The sequence below is a fragment of the Neopsephotus bourkii genome, unplaced genomic scaffold, assembly GCF_033783945.1.
Source record: "Neopsephotus bourkii isolate Nb327-2 ecotype Australia unplaced genomic scaffold, CSIRO-AGI_Nbou_v1 NB_1085, whole genome shotgun sequence".
Taxonomy (NCBI): Eukaryota; Metazoa; Chordata; class Aves; order Psittaciformes; family Psittacidae; genus Neopsephotus; species Neopsephotus bourkii.
In genome coordinates, this window is record NW_026901573.1 from 362,338 (window position 1) to 381,545 (window position 19,208).

A 19,208-nucleotide genomic window follows, 5' to 3' on the forward strand; every position below is an offset into this window, starting at 1 on the left:
AATGCAAAATGTTACCATAAATACATTCAAATGATCTAACTTAAATTTGTAACTCTAAATCTGCACCTACCCAGTCATAAAACAAATGAAGGCCTTACTAAGCATATGCTTATGTACAAATATAACTTTTGAAGTAGATTTATGGTTACTAATGGTCTGAACGTGGGTGAAAATTCTGCTGAATGAAGTTGAAGGAATGCAAACATGACAAACAGATGACAAAGGTCTAGAAAAGAAAACTTATTACAGCCCTTTTTATGTGAGAATGGCCATATTTAGCCAGACCAAGAGTCTTTCTAGCTAGCATTCTGTAACCCTTACTGGCCATAAGCAGGTACCTGACAAAAGAAAAAACAGGACAGGCATAGCTGATATGCTTATGAAAGCAGACCTTCTCAAGTAACCTTGTAAACCGATCATATTTCTTCTCAGAGGATTTCCAGGTATGTTTTAAGTTATAAATAGAATTGGGCTATAAAGTAACATACTTTATGTGTTGCTATATATATAAAGCACTACAGAATAGTACTATAAAATGGTTATTATGAATTGTGTGTACTAATTAGGTTATGGAATCAGATGCTTGTCTCTGCGCAGTATTATACTGAAGCAGGAAAGGTAAGAAATGGCGACAGCTTCATTCACTACATAGCCCAGATCCTTTCTTGTGCACTTCCTTGTTACTTCCACTGATTTAGAAAAAGGAAGACATGAGAAAAAATATAGTTAATAACCAGCCTCAATAGAGTTAATACAGCAGTAACTGTGCACACAGACCTGCAGAAAGATTGGGTGACGTAAATGCTCAGAATTAATATTCTTCTACTTTGATTCTCATTCCCAGGTGTGCATTGATTGCTCAGATTCTAGTCACCATTCTACACACTCTCATACAAAGGGCCTTTAGGCTGCTCTGTGCTTTCCTACTACCATTCACTATGTTCTTCCATGACAAGACAGCTTGGATAGAATTACCCTAAAGTCTGAGTTCAACCCCAGCTGCTGGCTGGATCACCCTCTTAAAGTGATTCCTATCATTCTCTCAGCTTTATGTGCCTGTAAGAGTCCATCAGGTTTCTTGTATTTGTAAGCTGCCACTGTATGGATGACTGAAATGCAAATCAAAAAGAGCTCAAGACATCATGTCCTGGGTTTAGCAGTGGCAGTCATTTTTTCTCCTTCTTAGTAGCTGGTGCAGAGCTGGGGTTTTGACTTTCGGCCTGGGAACAGCGCTGATAACACCGATGTTTTTAGTTACTGCTCAAATGTCTGGTCTGGCCAAGGACTTTGTGAGTCTCATGCTCTGCCAGGGAGGAGGGGAAGCCAGGAGGAAGCAGAGACAGGACACCTGACCCAAACTAGCCAAAGAAGTATTCCATACCACAGCACATCATGCCCAGGAGGTAACTGGGAGTTACCCAGAAGGGCACTCACTGCTCGGCCAGGCTCATTTTGGCAAGTGGTATCGTATTCTCTTCCCTTGTTATTTCTCTTATTATTATTATTATTATTATTGGTGGTAGCAGTAGTGGTCTGTGTTATACCTTAGTTACTTGACTGTTCTTATCTCAAGCTGTGGGAGTTACATTCTTTCAGTTCTCCTCCCTATCCCTCTGGGAGCAGCGGGGGGAAGTGTCAGAAGGGAAGAAAAGAGGGGGAGTGAGAGAGCAACTGTGTCATTTACAGCTGAGCTTAAACCACGACACATCAATAGTGGTGAAACCAATTCAATAGTGAAACCAACATAAAGTGACAATTTCCAACATGAAAAATCCTCATAAGGAAGACACTCTGTATTCCTGTAATTGGATAAGCCTTCTGATCTCTCTTGTCGTACCTAAATTGACATTAATGTGATATAGTGAAAAAGTATATTTTAAGAGATTATTACGCATTTTTTCACCCTGCATTTTCAACAGTAAATCACTATTTTCAATTTCACACAATTTTCAGTAGTGTGTGATCTTGTGTTTGGCTAATTGCCCAAAGAAATAGTTTAATATAATGACTACTTTACTAGTTAACTGCTCAAAAAAAAAGGCAATACCTGAAAAGTATAAATCTTTTTAAAACAACATAATACATTCTCCATTTTTGATACAGAAAGTAAAGCTGATCTTAATGAATTTTCAGCCTTCCCTTGCATCGCTGCAACTCTAACCAGTTATATAGGAGCAGTCTTTTACTTTTTGAGCTTTCCTTTGCAAGATGAGCCATTGTAGCAGTAGGCCTTGGCACCTATAATCATCTAAGTGGAAAAATGAGCTACACACTAGGAAGAATCATCAAGAGAAATCATTTAAAGAGATTACTTAGCAAATGACCAGTCTTTATATATCTACAGTCAAATCCATTATGAAACAAAAAAAAATCTCTCCTATTCTGTTTAACATAACAACACCAAATTATATGAGTGCAAAAGCAGAGAACAGAGTACAGTCACATTAAGAAATCCCTGATTATTTTTTTAATGCATACCAGAATGTAATAATAATTGAAAATTAAAATAATATTTCATCATAAAAATCCTACATAATCAGCCAGTGACTCACTTTCTTGTAGTACACTGGATAAAATGTGGTCGAAGTCTTAGAAACAATAGTAGGACACCAAATTGTCTGAACAAGGAACTTCTGATAGAGATGAAATTCAACAAAGCGTAAGTATGGGAGGTGGAAGAAGAAACACATTTCCTAGGAGGAATATGGAGGTATCACCTGGTTTTTCAGCAATGGCATCAATAAAGTCAAAGGTCAGCTGGAAATGAACCTGGCAATGAGAGGCAAAAAGAAGAACAAGGATGATATGGGCCTGACAGTGAATGTAGTTGGCAACCAAGTGATGAAGGACATAGAAAGGGATTAAATATGCAAAACCTTCTTTGCCTTATTTTACCAGCAAGGTCTGCTCTCAGGCTTCCCAGGTCACCTTGTCCAGATGGAAAGTTTGGGGGAATATAAGGTACCACCCATTGTAAGGATAGGTCAAGTTAGGTTCTGCACAAGTAAATGTCACATTCAAATCCCTGATACCACATAGGATGCATTCAACAGTGCTGACAGAAATGGTCAATGTCATTGTGAGGACACATTCTATTTATCATGCTGAAAAGCTGTGGTGGTCAGAAGAGGTTCTCAGTGACCTGAAAATGTCTGATGGTAAGAACATCTTTAGAAGAGAGAGTGTCCTGGGTTTAGCAGTAGCGGTCAATTTTTCTCCTTCTTGGTAGCTGATGCAGCATTGTGTTTTGACTTTCAGCCTGGGAAAAGTGGTGATAACAATGATGTTTTTTTAGTTGTTGCTAAGTAATGCTTACCCTGACCAAGGACTTTGTGAGTCTCATGCTCTACCAGGGAGGAGGGGAAGCCAGGAGGAAGCAGAGACAGGACACCTGACCCAAGCTAGCCAAAGAGGTATTTCCATACCACAGGACGTCATGCCCGGGGGGGTAATAGGGAGTTACCCAGAAGGACACGGGGTCTTCTGGGTCATACTCGTTTTTCAGCGTGCGGTGTCGTGTTCTCTTCCCTTATTATTTTATCTTATCATTGTTGGTGGTGGTAGTGGTGGTGATTTGTGTTGTACATTGGTTGCTGGACTGTTCTTGTCTCAACCCATGGGAGTTGCATTCTTTCAGTTCTCCTCCCCATCTCTCCAGGAGCGGGATGGGGGGGGAAGGGGTGGGTAAGGAAAGAAAGAGGGAGGAAAAGTGGAGGGAGTGAGTGAATGAGCTGTCTTGCTGAGGAAGAGAGAAAAAGAGGGCTTGGGATACTACAAAGTGCTCTAACCTCATCTTAAAAGCTGGGAAGGTTATTGAGCAAGTTCTCTCGTAATTAAGTTTTAAGCACATAGGAACACTTAGCATAATTTTACCAAGGCTAAATCATATGTGATGAACCTGATTCCCTTTCATGAATTCCTGGCTTTGTGACAGACAACAGCAGCAGCAGCAAGGTTTCTAACAGATGTGCACTGAAACCTTGTAGCTGAGCAGGAAAGATACAGACTAGATGAGGGGACTAAAAGGCAGACAGCAAACTGGCTGGACCATCTAGCTCAAAAAGTTTTGGCCAAGTGGTTCCAAACTTCAGCATCAGTTTAGGAAGAACAGGCATCCCTAGGAGTTAATACTGGAGCCAAGACTAACTAACACCTTCAACAATTATCTGGACAGTAAGGTGTAATGCACAATCATGAGTTTGTAGATGACACCAGAGTGGTGGGAGCACTTGATACGCTGGAGGACTGCCATTCACAGGGCCTTGGCAATCTGGAGGAATGGCAGGACAGGAATCACATGAAGTTCAACAAAAGTAAATGAATAACTTCAGCTCACTCTGCTATCTGCTGTTACCTCACTTTTAAAAGTTTATCTCAAATTTTATCTGATAATTATATAACCCTGCAGTCAAAAAGGACTATACCATATTTTAGATTTTTTCAGATGCAACTTTTGATTAAAAATAACTATTTTTGAATGCCTATTCTAAGTAGCATTTGTACATTTTTCCTTAAATTAGAAAACACATGCACACATACACTTACTCATCCACAATTTACAGTAATGACAGTAATGTCTGTCTCCCTTCTGTGCTATATAAATATATATAAATATATAAATAATGGTTTTGAAGGCCAAACAGGTAATTTTTTATCATTGAAAAGACAGAAGTTTTACCACTACTGAATAAAATGTTAGCATTTGACAAAAATTCTGTTTTTTTAAAAAGGATTTCAGAATGGCTAATGCTGTACTAGACACAGTACCTGCTGTCCTCCACAGTATACCTGTACATCAGATCTAAATCTGGCAGATCTTAATGATAGGCATAAGTTAAAATAATCCTTTTCTTTGGAGATGAGAGCCTGGAGATAAGTATCAGATATGAAGTCTTCTATGGTATTAAGAATTACTATTATGTGAGTATTCTGGTATGGGCCCTGCCACCTTCACAGCTTCCTTACTTCTCTAAAGCACCCAACCGATAAAACTCTTGACCAACAGAATTATTTTTAAGTTATTCTCCAAAATTACTCTAGCATACATATAGCAACATATAAATTGTTGATGCTAAACAAAAGAACAGAAAACTTGCTTAAAAGCCCAGGCTTGGATGCCACAAAACTGTAAAACTTCTAACACCCGTTTAACTTTACAAATCTTCACCGATTTTTCCCACTGATATAACTAAGCTTACATACTGAATCAATTTTGGTTTTCATGATAATCAAATATGCTTTTCTTTCTAACAGATACTGTAGTCAGATAGAGTTCAATGAGACTGAGTCAATATGATGAAAACACAGGTTCTGTGTGAGTCTGGATGCATACAACAGTTCCATGTGTAACTCCTAATAATAATAATTAAAAACCTTCTCAGACCTGGTCAATAACATTCTCCTTGACATACTGAAATAAACTTGAGGCTTTTTTTCTTTTTTCCCAAGTTCCATCCTCAGCTTTCTAACATGTAGCATACACTAGACACAAAGCCAGGAGCCAGAAACTCTTGAATTATATTCATAGTCTGATTACTTGTTTGTTCTGTAGACTTGGCCAGTTGCACTACCCCATTGCGTGCAAGTTTTCTAATACATAAAATGAAAATAAAACTTGTTACTCACTAACTGATCTCCCAAAGGCAACATGTGGGTTTGTTCATGTTCATAATGCTTTTAAAATAAAGAAATCGGCAATAAAAATGCTAAGAATTGTTGCACTATTCTTCATTATTCTCAACTGGCAGGTGAGTCAGGGAACACAGCTGTAGCTGAAAACAGCCTAGACCCATGAGAAGCTTCCTAAGAAGAATTACAGCATGGCAGGTCCAAGATCATAATTCTCGGTTAAAAAAAAAAAGAAATACCAATTTTTATTTTTTATCTTTTATTATTTTTTATCTTTCAACACTATGTAAACAATAGTTCCCACTTATTTTCACTACATATTCTACCCTACAGAGTTGCAAATTAATAAATCTGAAGGATAATTTTATCCTAGCTTTTATACTTACTACACGTTATTCTTCTAAGGTTCAGTCTCCTTATCTTAATCATCTCTCTCTCTAACACTCTGTTCCTTAAAATAATAACCCAGATTCAGAACTCTAGCTGTTGTTTTAAAAATATTTTGCTGATATAGGAAGTGAATAACTGCAAAATTATGGCTCAGGATTCACGCATTTCAGTCATTTAACATTTGAAAAAGCTCTTCTGGCCCTAACTACAAAAGGCAAAATCTAGTCTTTGAGGTATTACTCTGACAGGGCAAAGAAAATGAGCAAGCAAGTGGTAGACCTTAAGAAACATTTAGTTTGCAACTAGGACTCTCAGTCTGTATTGCCATAGTATCAAACTTACATTGATGATGCTAATAACACTTGTCTAGTATTTCCTTTCAAAAGCAGATATTAAAAAAATTAAGTGCATCTTTAAAGGGCAGAAGGAAAAACTGGGGATAGTTTTAAACCAAGTTTTTATTTGATTTCCAATAGAGTTTTGACTGCTTCTTTAACAGGTAATAAAACACAAATGTTCTTAAGCAGTACAGTGCCTATCTCATCCACAGAATTTAAGGAAAAAAACTAATAAATTAGGAGAGAAGGAACATTGCAAAAAAGATACTTCAGAAATTAACTATCATGTAAGTCATTCTTATAGCTCCCTAAATTTTCATAAACACGCTGAAATACACACTTTCAGTTGAACATAAGCAATACAAAAGCAATTTAAAATAGATCTTACATTGTACAATGATAATAATCTCTCCCAAATGATGTTTGAGCAAAGAATATGATTAGTAGTAAGAAGAGACAATATATATACTGAATTACAGATAACTAAATGAAACACCAAAAGAAAAAAGTTTCATATATTTTTATATTGAAAGCCTTTCTAACCACATCTTAACTCCAAAATACATTTTGCTTTCAAACAACCCTTTCAATGAAATCTTCAGAAACATGATGTACTCTTGACATTTCTGTAATTTACATCTAATGAACATTGCATTTCCCTTCATATTAGGTCAGCCATATGTATTAGGAGGACAGAAAAATCTCATCAGCAGCTGAAAAAGGCATACTTTCAAGGGGAAATAAAAGCCTTCATCAGACTCTTGATACCTTGAATCTGTACCATTGAGAGTGCCATTGCACTTCACAGTGTCCAACAAATGCTGGTCCAGCCAGCTCAAAAATATGAAACCTGTCTACTATTCCATCTCTTCTTCTGAGTTAAACAATGCAAAGAGGTAGTTTCCATCACAATGGTGACTGAAGAGACTTTTATCATATTTCATGGAGCTTTGGACAAATCAATATAATCATTATATATGGATATGACCAGTTGACCTAAATCACATCCAAGTGTTTGAAAGAAGAAATTAAATTTATAGTATCTCATTTGTTATCACAATATAAATATTTGCTTGAGTATTGAATCAGGGTGGGATCTGTGGCTATTGGGCAAAACAAACATAGAGGAAAGTAAATCTTCTTTGAAACACTTACTATAAAGGAGTTCAGATCAACTATCTTAAATCTCCTCAAACAAATAAGTTCCCATGTAGAACAGTCACCCGCCCTTTTAATACCAGGTGTTTTGTCAAAAGCAAAAGTATTCTTCTCTCAGTACCTTCCTGTCTGCACATATCATAAATGGCGGAGGTCATTGCTAGACCACTCTCCATCATCTTTACCAAGTCTTGGGAAACAGGAGAGGTGCCTGAGGACTGGAGGAAAGCAAATGTCACTCCCATCTTCAAAAAGGGCAAGAAGGAGGACCCAGGTAACTATAGACCAGTCAGCCTCACCTCCGTTCTTGGGAAAGTGATGGAACACCTTATCCTTGGTGCCATCTTAAGGCATATCAAGGATAAGAGGGTTATGAGGGGCAGTCAACATGGCTTTACCAAGGGGAAGTCATGCTTGACCAATCTCGTAGCCTTTTATGAGGAAATAACACGGTGGATGGATGATGGCAGAGCGGTGGATGTGGTCTACCTTGACTTCAGCAAAGCGTTTGACACAGTCTCCCACAGCATCCTCGCAGCTAAATTGAGGAAGTGTGGTCTGGATGATCGGGTAGTGAGGTGGACTGTGAACTGGCTGAAGGAGAGAAGCCAGAGAGTTGTAGTCTATGGGGCGGAGTCTAGTTGGAGGCCTGTATCTAGTGGAGTGCCTCAAGGGTCGGTACTGGGACCAGTATTATTTAATATATTCATCAATGATTTAGATGAGGGAATTGAGTGTACTATCAGCAAGTTTGCTGATGACACTAAGCTGGGAGGAGTGGCCGACACGCCAGAAGGCTGTGCTGCCATCCAGTGAGACCTGGACAGGCTGGAGAGATGGGCGGGGAGTAACTTGATGAAATATAAGGGAAAGTGTAGAGTCCTGCATCTGGGCAGGAAAAACCCCAGGTTCCAGTATAGGTTAGGGAACGACCTGTTAGAGAGCAGTGTAGAGGAGAGGGACCCGGGGGTCCTAGTGGACGACAGGGTGACCATGAGCCGACACTGTGCCCTTGTGGCCAAGAAGGCCAATGGCATCCTGGGGTATATTAGAAGGGGGGTGGTTAGTAGGTCGAGAGAGGTCCTCCTTCCCCTCTACTCTGCCCTGGTGAGACCTCATCTGGAATATTGTGTCCAGTTCTGGGCCCCTCAGTTTAAGAAGGACAGGGACCTGCTGGAGAGAGTCCAGTGCAGGGCAACTAAGATGATTAAGGGAGTGGAGTATCTCCCTTATGAGGAAAGACTGAGGGAGCTGGGTCTCTATAGTTTGGAGGAGATTAAGGAGTGACCTTATTAGTGTATATAAATATATCAAGGGGGAGTGTCACGAGGATGGAGCCAGGCTCTTCTCAGTGTCAAACAATGATAGGACAAGGGGAAATGGGTACAAACTGGAACAGAAGAGGTTCCACTTAAACCTGAGAAGAAACTTCTTCTCAGTGAGGGTGACAGAACACTGGAACAGGCTGCCCAGGGAGGTTGTGGAGTCTCCTTCTCTGGAGACATTCAAAACCTGCCTGGACACGTTCCTGTGTAACCTTATCTAGGTGTTCCTGCTCTGGCAGGGGGATTCGACTAGATGATCTTTTGAGGTCCCTTCCAATCTCTAACATACTGTGATACTGTGATACTGTGATAACTGTTTGTTACCTACATGAGCACCTTTGATCAATTTAGTTACAGTTACTTGAGGAAAACTGGCAAAATTTAAAACACATGGTCACATGCACACTGAAAATACCCTAGCCAACTTAGCTTTCAGTAAAATACAACGTTTAATATTCTATATACACAAGGTAAATATAATGCTTATTAAAATAAAATAAAATAAAAAACAAAAAGAACTAAAAAGAACTAAAATATCAAAAGCAATTGCCTGTGTGTTTCAAATCCTCCCCATAGAAGGTCTGGCAATTGTTACATTTCATAAATATCACTGTTGCTACCAGCTGCAGGCTGAGTCTATCAAATTGTAAGCACTAGTTTTTATAACTCCTGTTAGCAAATGTAAGATATAAATCTTCATCTTAATGATGATCTTTATAATTGTCTCGGTTTAGCCTGGGTTAGAAAAACTTGGAATCTGTCTCCCTTCATGCGTGGAAAGAAATCAGAAAAGAATGACAAGACACTTTGATGTCTCCTTAGAGTAAGAAGGCTAAAAGTTTAAAAGAGGATGAAAGATTTAGAAAAACATTATTGAATAGTTTATTTCTAATTTTTCATATACTCTGCTGTGTTGTTTGGGAATTTTTAAGAGCTTTTTTTGAATTACGTAGCTTGGTCATACAAAGCTAACATAAAACCAGAAATGATTCTGAGACATTCTAACGATAAAAAGCAAGAAAAAGTAAAAAGGGAAGTGTGTGTACGTAAGTGCATGTCAGGAATGAAATGGATATTTTATTTTAAAAACTACATGCATTGTCACTGGTTTTAGCTTTGAATCGCAGTGCAAGATGCTTTATAATGTTATATCTGTGGGTTTTTAGCATATTCCTTAAAAAAATGCATTTATAATTTATAGTGTTTTCAGAGGTGAAATTTTTCCACATCAGACTGAGTTTCTATAGCCCAAATGTTCCTCAGTCTTCACCTACTTACTGAAGACAGAGGTTTCCTTCTCTCAGCAGCACATTGCCATACATTCAAAGGCAAAGGAGGTAAGCATTTCCACAGACATAATAGGTCCCTTAAGTTTGTGTACTTTTACGGAGACAAGATGCCAAATAAAACGATAGCTTCCTCCAGCTTTTCTGCTGGCATTACAAGCATGTAAACAGGAAATACATAGCTGCATGAGAGAACTAATAACTGAAAAACGGCACAAAACAGCTAGAGAAATTTAATTTCCTGAACAGTATTCTTCCTGTAGCAGCGTAATTGCTCTTTAGCTAAGAAGGAATCATAAAAGCTGAAGATTTTATATTACAAAGAAGCACCAAAATTATAATTGCTTCTGCTGTTCTGTTCAGTTTTGGTTCGTTTGTTTGCTTTAACAGCCTGGCAGTTCCATTCAACGATCTGTAGATCTACTGTTTCCCAGCCTCTTTCAGAAATATACTTACTTGGAGACAAACCATTTTTTGTCCAGTTCTGAAACACATTATAACAACCATAGGATGAATATCATAAGCAGGATACAAACTTATCTCTTAATGCCTATGAGAAATTCTTAGCCCAGAGAAGCCTCTCACAAGTACAGCAGATAGCTACCCATAATAACCAGTACATATTATGTTTGTTAGTTATCCAAATACCCTTCAAACTGTTTTGCTTGCTCTTGCATATTTCAATCCAGCCTAGAAAAAATGCAGTTTCCAGAAATCTATAATCACTTAGACATTTACATAGGACAGAAGTAATATTTTTCATTCTGCTTTCTGATCTTCTATCACACCAGAAGCATACATATTTTCTTCACTTAGTGTTACGAAAGCTAAAAACCAGAGTACGCTCAGTGCATTACACAGTTTACACAGGACATCCAAAATCCCATTGAAGTTTCAAAGCCAAATACTCTAAAATCTGGAAAAGCCAGGAATCTGAAATACAATCACTCCACCTATACTTCTTTCCCTTCCGTATCTCAGACCAGTCTTCTCTCCAGCCTCCATGGATAGAAAACAAAAAAATCATGACAATTTATCTTCAAAACTTTACTAATTGCCATTACATTTATCTCCCAAAACAATATTTACATTTGTAAACAATCTAAATGTTTATATGCTTATATGGATGTAGTCACTGTTTCTATAAACATGTTTCAAGAACTGATCTCTATTAATAAAAAAAAATCTATATGGAAATAAGATTCAGGGGTGATACTAAATTTAAATTAGTATTAGATGATTTTGGATGTAGTAACCTGATGAATACTTATATTTTTTTCATACACTGCAAGTCCTGCATTCTCTTCATAGTTGCATTATTCAGAATACAATATTGTGTCTGAAGATCTATTCAAAAGTTCCTAAGTCAAGTACTGCATTTCAGCTCTCAGTGTGTTTGCCTTTCCTTTTCCTTATATATTCTCAGGTTACCAAACAGCTGCACTGCCACTGCTACCATTGTAATGAACAATTTCACACTAAACAATTCACATTTTGGAAAATAAACACAGCAGATAGGATGGTGTTAGAAACATTTAAGAACAGGAAAGTTTACCCTAAAAAATGTACATAATGCACGAAGTCACAGATGTAATATGAAGAAACTATAATACAAATCACTATAACCAAATATGTTCAACTATTTACATTTAAAATAGTGTAGTTATACAGGAGTATTCAAAAGCCTCTCGTGAATCCTTGAAACTTTTTTTGAAACTGTATCACAAAAATTTGTCTATGTAGAAAATGGCTCTTATATTTATTATGTTTTTAAAAAATGGTTATTCAAGACTCCAGAAGTCTACTTTCTGAATATATAGTATTAGTAATGTCCAGAGAAAATACTTTCTAGTGTTTGTATTTGGACATGACCAAAAGATTTACAAGCAGTATTATCAAGTGGCAGGCACAAATCTACATATTAATATTTTATTCTTCTTTTTCACTTATTTAGGGGATTTAGGAAAGAAATAGATTCCTGTTCTAGAAGCAGCATCTGCTGTCCTCCACCTGCCACTGGAAATATCAAATCAAGAAATTGTTAGAACTTACCTGCTGGACTCAGGAGATGTAATAGCAATGAGAGGAAGAATCCTCAGTGGAAGGGTCGTGGGCCTTGGGATAGTATCAGTATCATTCTTTTTATCCCAGTCTGCCTGTTCTAACTGTCTGAAAGCCAGGGGTGGAAGCTGGATGTTACGGCATGATAATCTGCGCACAAGATAGGGCTCCATTCCCTGGGTAGACTCTTCATCCTCAGTGCTGTGATGCAGAGCTTCTTCTGAAACCTATGATCAATGCAAAAGAAAATATCCATCATGTAAGACAATATCTATAATGTTAATTTGATAAATCTTTTAATTCCTTTTCGTAAGTTACTTTCTTACAAATATCATTTATACTGTCATTATTGAGAAAATGAAAGAATGAAAAAATGCAGTAAAAGGTTTCTAGGGTTTAGACAATTTGGTGTTTTAAAAGGAAAGACAAAGTTATTTTATTATGAGATTAACACGCTACTACCTAAAATGTGTACTCATACCTGTAGAGGGGACAACTGTTGCCTGCATTAAGCAAGTTTCTTTCTCATGATATGCTTGCTTTGCTACAAGTTATCATCTACCTTTTGGAAAAAATGGAAGTCCAAATACCAATAATAAAATAAAAGTAGTAGTCAGAGATTTTCAACTATACAGGTCTCAATGTGAAAACAGTAGAAAATTCATGCTAAATTCTCTCAGCTTTGCCAATTCCCATCTTTCTTTCTTGCTCAAGGCAATTTCATGTTAAATAGTAAGTGACAAATACCTAAAGCAATCACCGTAGAGCTTAGAAACAGTGAATATCAGAACCTCCTAAGATCAGAGTGAAATCTAAGCATTAATAAACGTTATTGTTTGTTTAATCATCTACACCACTGGTAATATTTCCTGTGTCATGGAATAATGGAAGACAATCCAAGAAAGAAATCTCCAAATATATTGATTTAAAGGAGAGAAGAAGTCTTCAGGAAGTTTTCAAAACTTTTAACAAAGAGCTCACCATTGTGAGAGAAAATTGTCAAAGAATTACATTTCTGAGAACACTGATATTCTGAGAAGCCTGTTGTAATAATAAGAAAAAATTGGCTTTTTTCCTCCATGTCTTACGCAGTCTTTTACCATTACCTGATAAATTCCCTAGCACAGATATTACAGTCTGCACCTATTGACTTGATTACTTTCCTTTGAAGAAACCTGTTCTGAGCAAGTCAAAAGATTTCTTACATCTAAATGAAGAATCAGGAATACAGCAAATATAGCTATGTATTATTCCACATAGGTCATGCATCAGTAGTTTCACAGTCACAGTACAATATTTAAGAAAGTTACACTGTGCAGTTGCCTCCGCCAAACTAGATTTCACATGTGTATTATAGCACACATGGTATACCAAATAAAGCAAGCTATACAGTGCCCATAATTTCCGATCAAATGTCCAGTTACAGCATAGACATGGCTTCAGTTTGACCCCTCTCATGACGGTTGATACAAACCTGCAAGAAAAGCTTGCACAGCAATGTATTTAGGTGTCCCTGCCCATGGGATGATCTTAAGCTCCTTTCCAACCCTAACCACTGTATGATTCTATGATTCAACGCACCCAGGGAGAATCACTAATGAAACAGCTTTTGTGATGAGTAATTATATGGGGTTTGCATGGCAAAGTTGGAGGTTTTTTTTGGGGGGTGGGGTGAAGCTACAATGATGGCTTCTGTAAGAAGCTGCCAGAAGCTTCTGCTATGTCCAATAGAGGCAATGTCAGCCAGCTCCAAGACGGACCCACCACTGGCCAGAGGCCAAAACAGTGACAGGGGTAGCACCTCTGGGGCAACATAGGAAGTGGAAAAAGTTCCTGTGCAGGAGCAACTGCAGCCAGAGAGAAGAGTGAAAATATGTGAGAGTATCATCGTTTAAGCCCAGCCAGTAACTCAGAACCATGCAGCCACTCACTCGCTCCCCCCTTTTCCTCCCTCCTGCTTCTGGAGGGATGGGGAGGAGAATCAAAAGAATGTAACTCACATGGGTTGAGATAAGAACAGTTCAGTAACTGAAGTGTAACACAAATCACTACTGCTACCACCAGTAATAATAACAATAAGGGAAATAAAAAGGGAAGAGAATACAACCACTCATCACCAGCCAACCGATATCCAGCCCCACCTGAGCAGTGATCTAACCCTTCCGGGTAACTGCCCCCAGTTTATATACTGGCCGTGACGTGCTGTGGTAAGGAATACCTCCTTGCCTAGTTTGAGTCAGGTGTCCTGTCTCTGCTTCCTCCCGGCTTCCCCTGCTCCCTGGCAGAGCATGAGACTCACAAAGCCCTTGGTCAGAGCAAATATTCCTGAGCAGCAACTAAAAAGATCGGTGCTATCAGCGCTGTTCCCAGGCCGAAAGTCAAAACCACAGCAGTGCAATAGCTACTAAGAAGGAGAAAAATGACTGCTACTGCTGAACCCAGGACAGTGAGAAACAGCTCTGCAGCCACCAAGGCCAGTGCTGAAGGAGGGGAGGAGGTGCTCCAGTTCCAGAGCAGTGATTCCCTGCAACCCATGGTGTAGCCCATGGTGAGGCTGTTGTGTCCCTGCAGCCCATGGACGTTCATGGAGGAGCAGATCTCCACTTGCAGCACATGGAGGTCCATGGAGGAGCAGATCTCTACCTTCACCCCATGGAGAACCTCACACTGCAGCAGAATTATACCCAAAGGAGGCTGTGACCCTGTGGGAAGCCTGCGCTGGAGCAGACGTCTGGCAGGAGCTGTGGCCCTGTGGAGAGAGGAGCCTACACTGGAGCAGGTTTGCCAGAGGAATTGTGACCCCATGGAAGGGACCCACACTGGAGCTGTCTGCTCCTAAAGGACTGCATCCGTGGAAGGGACCCATGCTAGAGCAGTTCGTGAAGAACTGCAGCCCATGGGAAGGACTTGGTTTGAAGAAATTCATGGATGACTCTCTCTTGTGGAGGGACCCTATGCTGGAGCAGTGGAAAAGTGTGAGGAGCCCTTCCCTGAGGAGGAAGAAGCAGCAGAGACAGCATGTGACGAAGTTACCACAACCACCATACTGAACTCCCCTGCACTGCTAAAGTAGAGAAGGTAGAGAAAATAGGGAGTAAATTTGAATCCAGGAAGAAGGGAGGGGTGGAGGGAGGGTATTTTAAGATTTAGCTTTTATTTCTTCTTACCTTACCCCTGATTTCATTACTAATAAACTAAATTAATTTTCCCCAAGTCAAGCCTATTTTGCCCATGACTGGAATTGGTGAGTGATCTCTCCACCTCTGCCTGTCTTTGTCTCAACACATAAGCCTCTAGTTATGTCTTTTTCCCTGTCCAGCTGAGGAGGGGGAGTGATAGAGCAGCTTTGGTGGGACCTGGCATTCAGCCAGAGTGAACCCACCACATTAATGTTAATAAGCTCAGTTTATACTCAGAGCTTCAGCAGTTGCTGTAAGCAAACGCCTCCTAATTAGATTTTTCATCACAAAATTTATATTCATAATTTAACTATTTTTCTTAATCTAGCTGTGATGTGGTTTAAGAAAACAAAGATTATAAAATGGTAGGCATTAATGTACGTACTCTGAAGGAAACCAACAACAAAATTGATCGCTATGAAAATTCTACAAGAATTAATGTGTTACAGTCATCCAAGGAGAAGTTTAACTTCAGGCTTGCATTTTCAGTGTGGGCACAGTAGATATTCAAAACATCTGAATACATTAAAAATAATAATGAAATTAATTATATCCCTGCAATAAATGAAAAATGCTGATATCAAAGCTAAAAATAATCTGCTACATGAGGCTATTTAAGTCACTTTATCATTTCATTTTTTGGGATGCTATGAAAATCATAAAAATACTTGAATTGCATCCACAGAGAATCCGAATGTGACAATTGAACAGAGAAAGTGAGCTCACTGGACAAACTCATATGCAAAAATTAAAGAAAACCATAAGGGAAAGGAAATACTTCCAACCCAAACATTAAAGTCAAGCTTCAGAGGAATCAAGCAATGGACACCTGATGTATATTTGGAGGACAATGGAAAATAAATAAATTTATGGAAAAAGAGGACACTGATTCAAGTACAAATACTTAAGCATCTAAATCAGGAAATAGAGAGATGTTGAGACTCCATTCTCTACACTTTTGATCCCTGCTGTGGAGCTGGTTTTCTGCTGTAGAAAAGATCTAGCAGCCTTTACACACTGCTCAGGTTTCCTGACTGAAATTCAAAGTAGTGTTTTTTAAGAGTGTAGTCTGCTAAGAGAGATTTTACACAATAAAGAGGCATGGGGGGAGATTCTTGTTTTATCTGACATTTACAGCTCTTCCTCTTTCTTTAGCATGGATAAGCAAATAATAATTTAAAAATTCATAGCAATCAGTGAATTTATATATTTTATATATTCATAAAATTATGGTTTCTACTGAGAAATCATGGTTCTGAACTAAAGACAGAAAGAAATATAAAGCAATGATGGTGGGTGTACAGATGCAGGACAGGGCTAGCTAAGTGTTTCTTGTAAAGTCCCTTTAACTGTATGTGATCTTCTGACAAAAAAGGAAAAATATAGACTCATAAGAATGGGCGAGAGCTAAGATACTCCATGTCAATCACCCATAAGAAGCCTGCCTTTCAAAAAGGGAAGACATGAAAACAGTATGACTGTAACCACCTATCAACCTCAGGAAATAAAAATTTTATGATAAAAGATTAGTTAAACCCATTGGTTAAAGTTTGTATATAGTCCTTGGCTGCTAGTCACTCATAGAATGCAATTTTAAAGTCAGCTTTTAATGTACATCTCACATTCATTGCATGATAACCTGGGCAAGTCATTGATGAAAAGCCATAGACAACAGCATAAGAGTTTTCATAGAATCATAGAATAGTTAGGGTTGGAAAGGACCTTAAGATTATCTAGTCCAATCCGCCTGCCATGGGCAGGGACACCTCCCACTAAACCATGCCACACAATGCTCTGTCCAACCCAGACCTGAACACTGCCAGGGATGGAGCATTCACAGCTTCCCTGGGCAATCTATTCCAGTGCCTCACCACCCTCGCAGTAAAGAATTTCTTCCTTACATCCAATCTAAACTTCCCCTGTTTAAGTTTTAACCCATTACCCCTTGTCCTATCACTACAGTCCCTGATGAAGGGTCTATCCCCAGCATTCTCCCGGCCCTCCTTTGGACTTGTTCCAACAGTTCCATGTCCCTTTTATGTTGAGGACACCAGAACTGCACACAATACTGCAGATGAGGTCTCATGAGAGCAGAGTAGAGAGGCAGGATCACCTCCTTCGATCTGCTGATCATGCTCCTTTTGATGCAGCCCAGGATACGGCTGGATTTCTGGGCTGCAAGGGCACACTGCCAGCTCTTGTTCATTTTGTTATCAACCAACACCCCCAAGTCCTTCTCTGCAGGGCTGCTCTGAATCTCTTCTCTAAAGAGATAAAACACAGCAAAATCTATTTATTTAAAAAAAATTTTGCCACCACTTGAGATGCTACTAAGGAATTACTTCACTAGCATGTTTCAGCTTTTCTAAACTGCAGGCATAATGTTCTAGTTCATTCAAATGGCATACACGATGCTGTCTGCACACAAGTTCACAGAAGCAACATTATCACACAGGTGATAACTCATATTTGCTTGAATGAACTTCCACTGCACACTTTTGGGGGGTTTGTTGATTTTTTTTTTCTTATTGTCTTTCTGACTGTTTTAATCTTGACCTTAGTTTAAGATTATATCCTCTAAAATGTTTACTTTGAACTGCGTTTTAATGTATGTCAAATAGAAATCTCTTTCAATATCAAGAAAGAAGCCTTTTTACTTGCTTTCAAGAACTATAATGTGATCATTGGGTAATTATTTGCATCAATTTTTTCATACTAACCATGTTAGACTCTGCTTTTTCACTCTGTGAAGTGGCCGGTTTTATGCTACTTACAAATAAGTCATTGCCCTTTAACCTTAGAGCCCTTTAACCTTAGAGTCCTCAAAGCCCAAACTTTTGATATCTTTTTTATTAGGACTATAAGGTAACCTTATAATTTACCCCCCCCCCCAAAAAAAAAAAACAACCCAGATACTGACATAATCCATTTCCTCTTAGCTCAGTAATTTTTTTTCTTCCTTTTAACTTAGATATCTTTCTTTTCACTTATTTTTGTATATAAGACCTCTTCCTTTGCTTTGTCACAGACTTACACTGAAGGTGCTTACCTGGTTGCTTCTGCCTGTTTCTAGTTCTTTTTGTTACTTTCCATTATCTTGCAACCTAGATTTCAGTCAGTCCTCCTGAAATGTTCTTGCTTTCACCATGTTAGTACTTTTATAGGCTGTCCAGCAATGTCACTACTGCTATTATATTCTCCTGATCTAATACTAATTGTTGGTAGATGCTCTATAAAGGACTTTTAACTGCTTCTTCCATTGAGTAAAAGATAGCTATGATATCCAGTTAGCTCTGCACTTACTGAACAACAAATCAAAAGTAAAACTGTTGGCAATTACCACCACTGTACACTTTTTCTTACAAGTTTTTTTTTAAGGAAAGCTTTTTCAATTACTTAGGACTTACTTATTTCCTCATTCAGGAAGAGGACACAATTACTTTGTAAAAATACCTTAAACTACAGCCAAAAGTTTAATACCATAAAAATCTGTGTAAGGGCATCAGCCCATCTGAACATTGTTTTAGACTAAGAAAATCAAAGGAAAAATTAAGTTATCTAGCAGCATGGTTATACAACATAAACCAAAACTCACAAAAACGGCACTAAGATGGTTTGAAGAATCATATACCTAAATATTAGAAAATGGCAGCCTAACAACCACAAGTGTTACCTCAATTCAACGTTCTTATGTTTACACATTACAAAACAGTGGTTAATAACATGATCAATATGGCTATATTCCAAGAAGATGACTGCCTTATTTATTGCACAAAATTGATGCATCTCAACTAATGAGTAGCTCTTTAATATTTTAATATACCTTCATTGTTGACTGTGACT

General features: G+C 38.4%; 1 protein-coding gene across 1 annotated transcript in view; it reads right to left on the minus strand.

The window, feature by feature from the left end:
- Positions 1-19,208, minus strand: part of LOC133217039 (cAMP-specific 3',5'-cyclic phosphodiesterase 4D-like) — a 95,827-nt gene that overhangs the window by 10,011 nt on the left and 66,608 nt on the right. Inside the window, exon 3 of the mRNA XM_061362158.1 lies at positions 12,178-12,413. Within this exon, the coding sequence (XP_061218142.1) occupies positions 12,178-12,413 (236 nt within the window). The remainder of the gene's footprint in view (positions 1-12,177; positions 12,414-19,208) is intronic.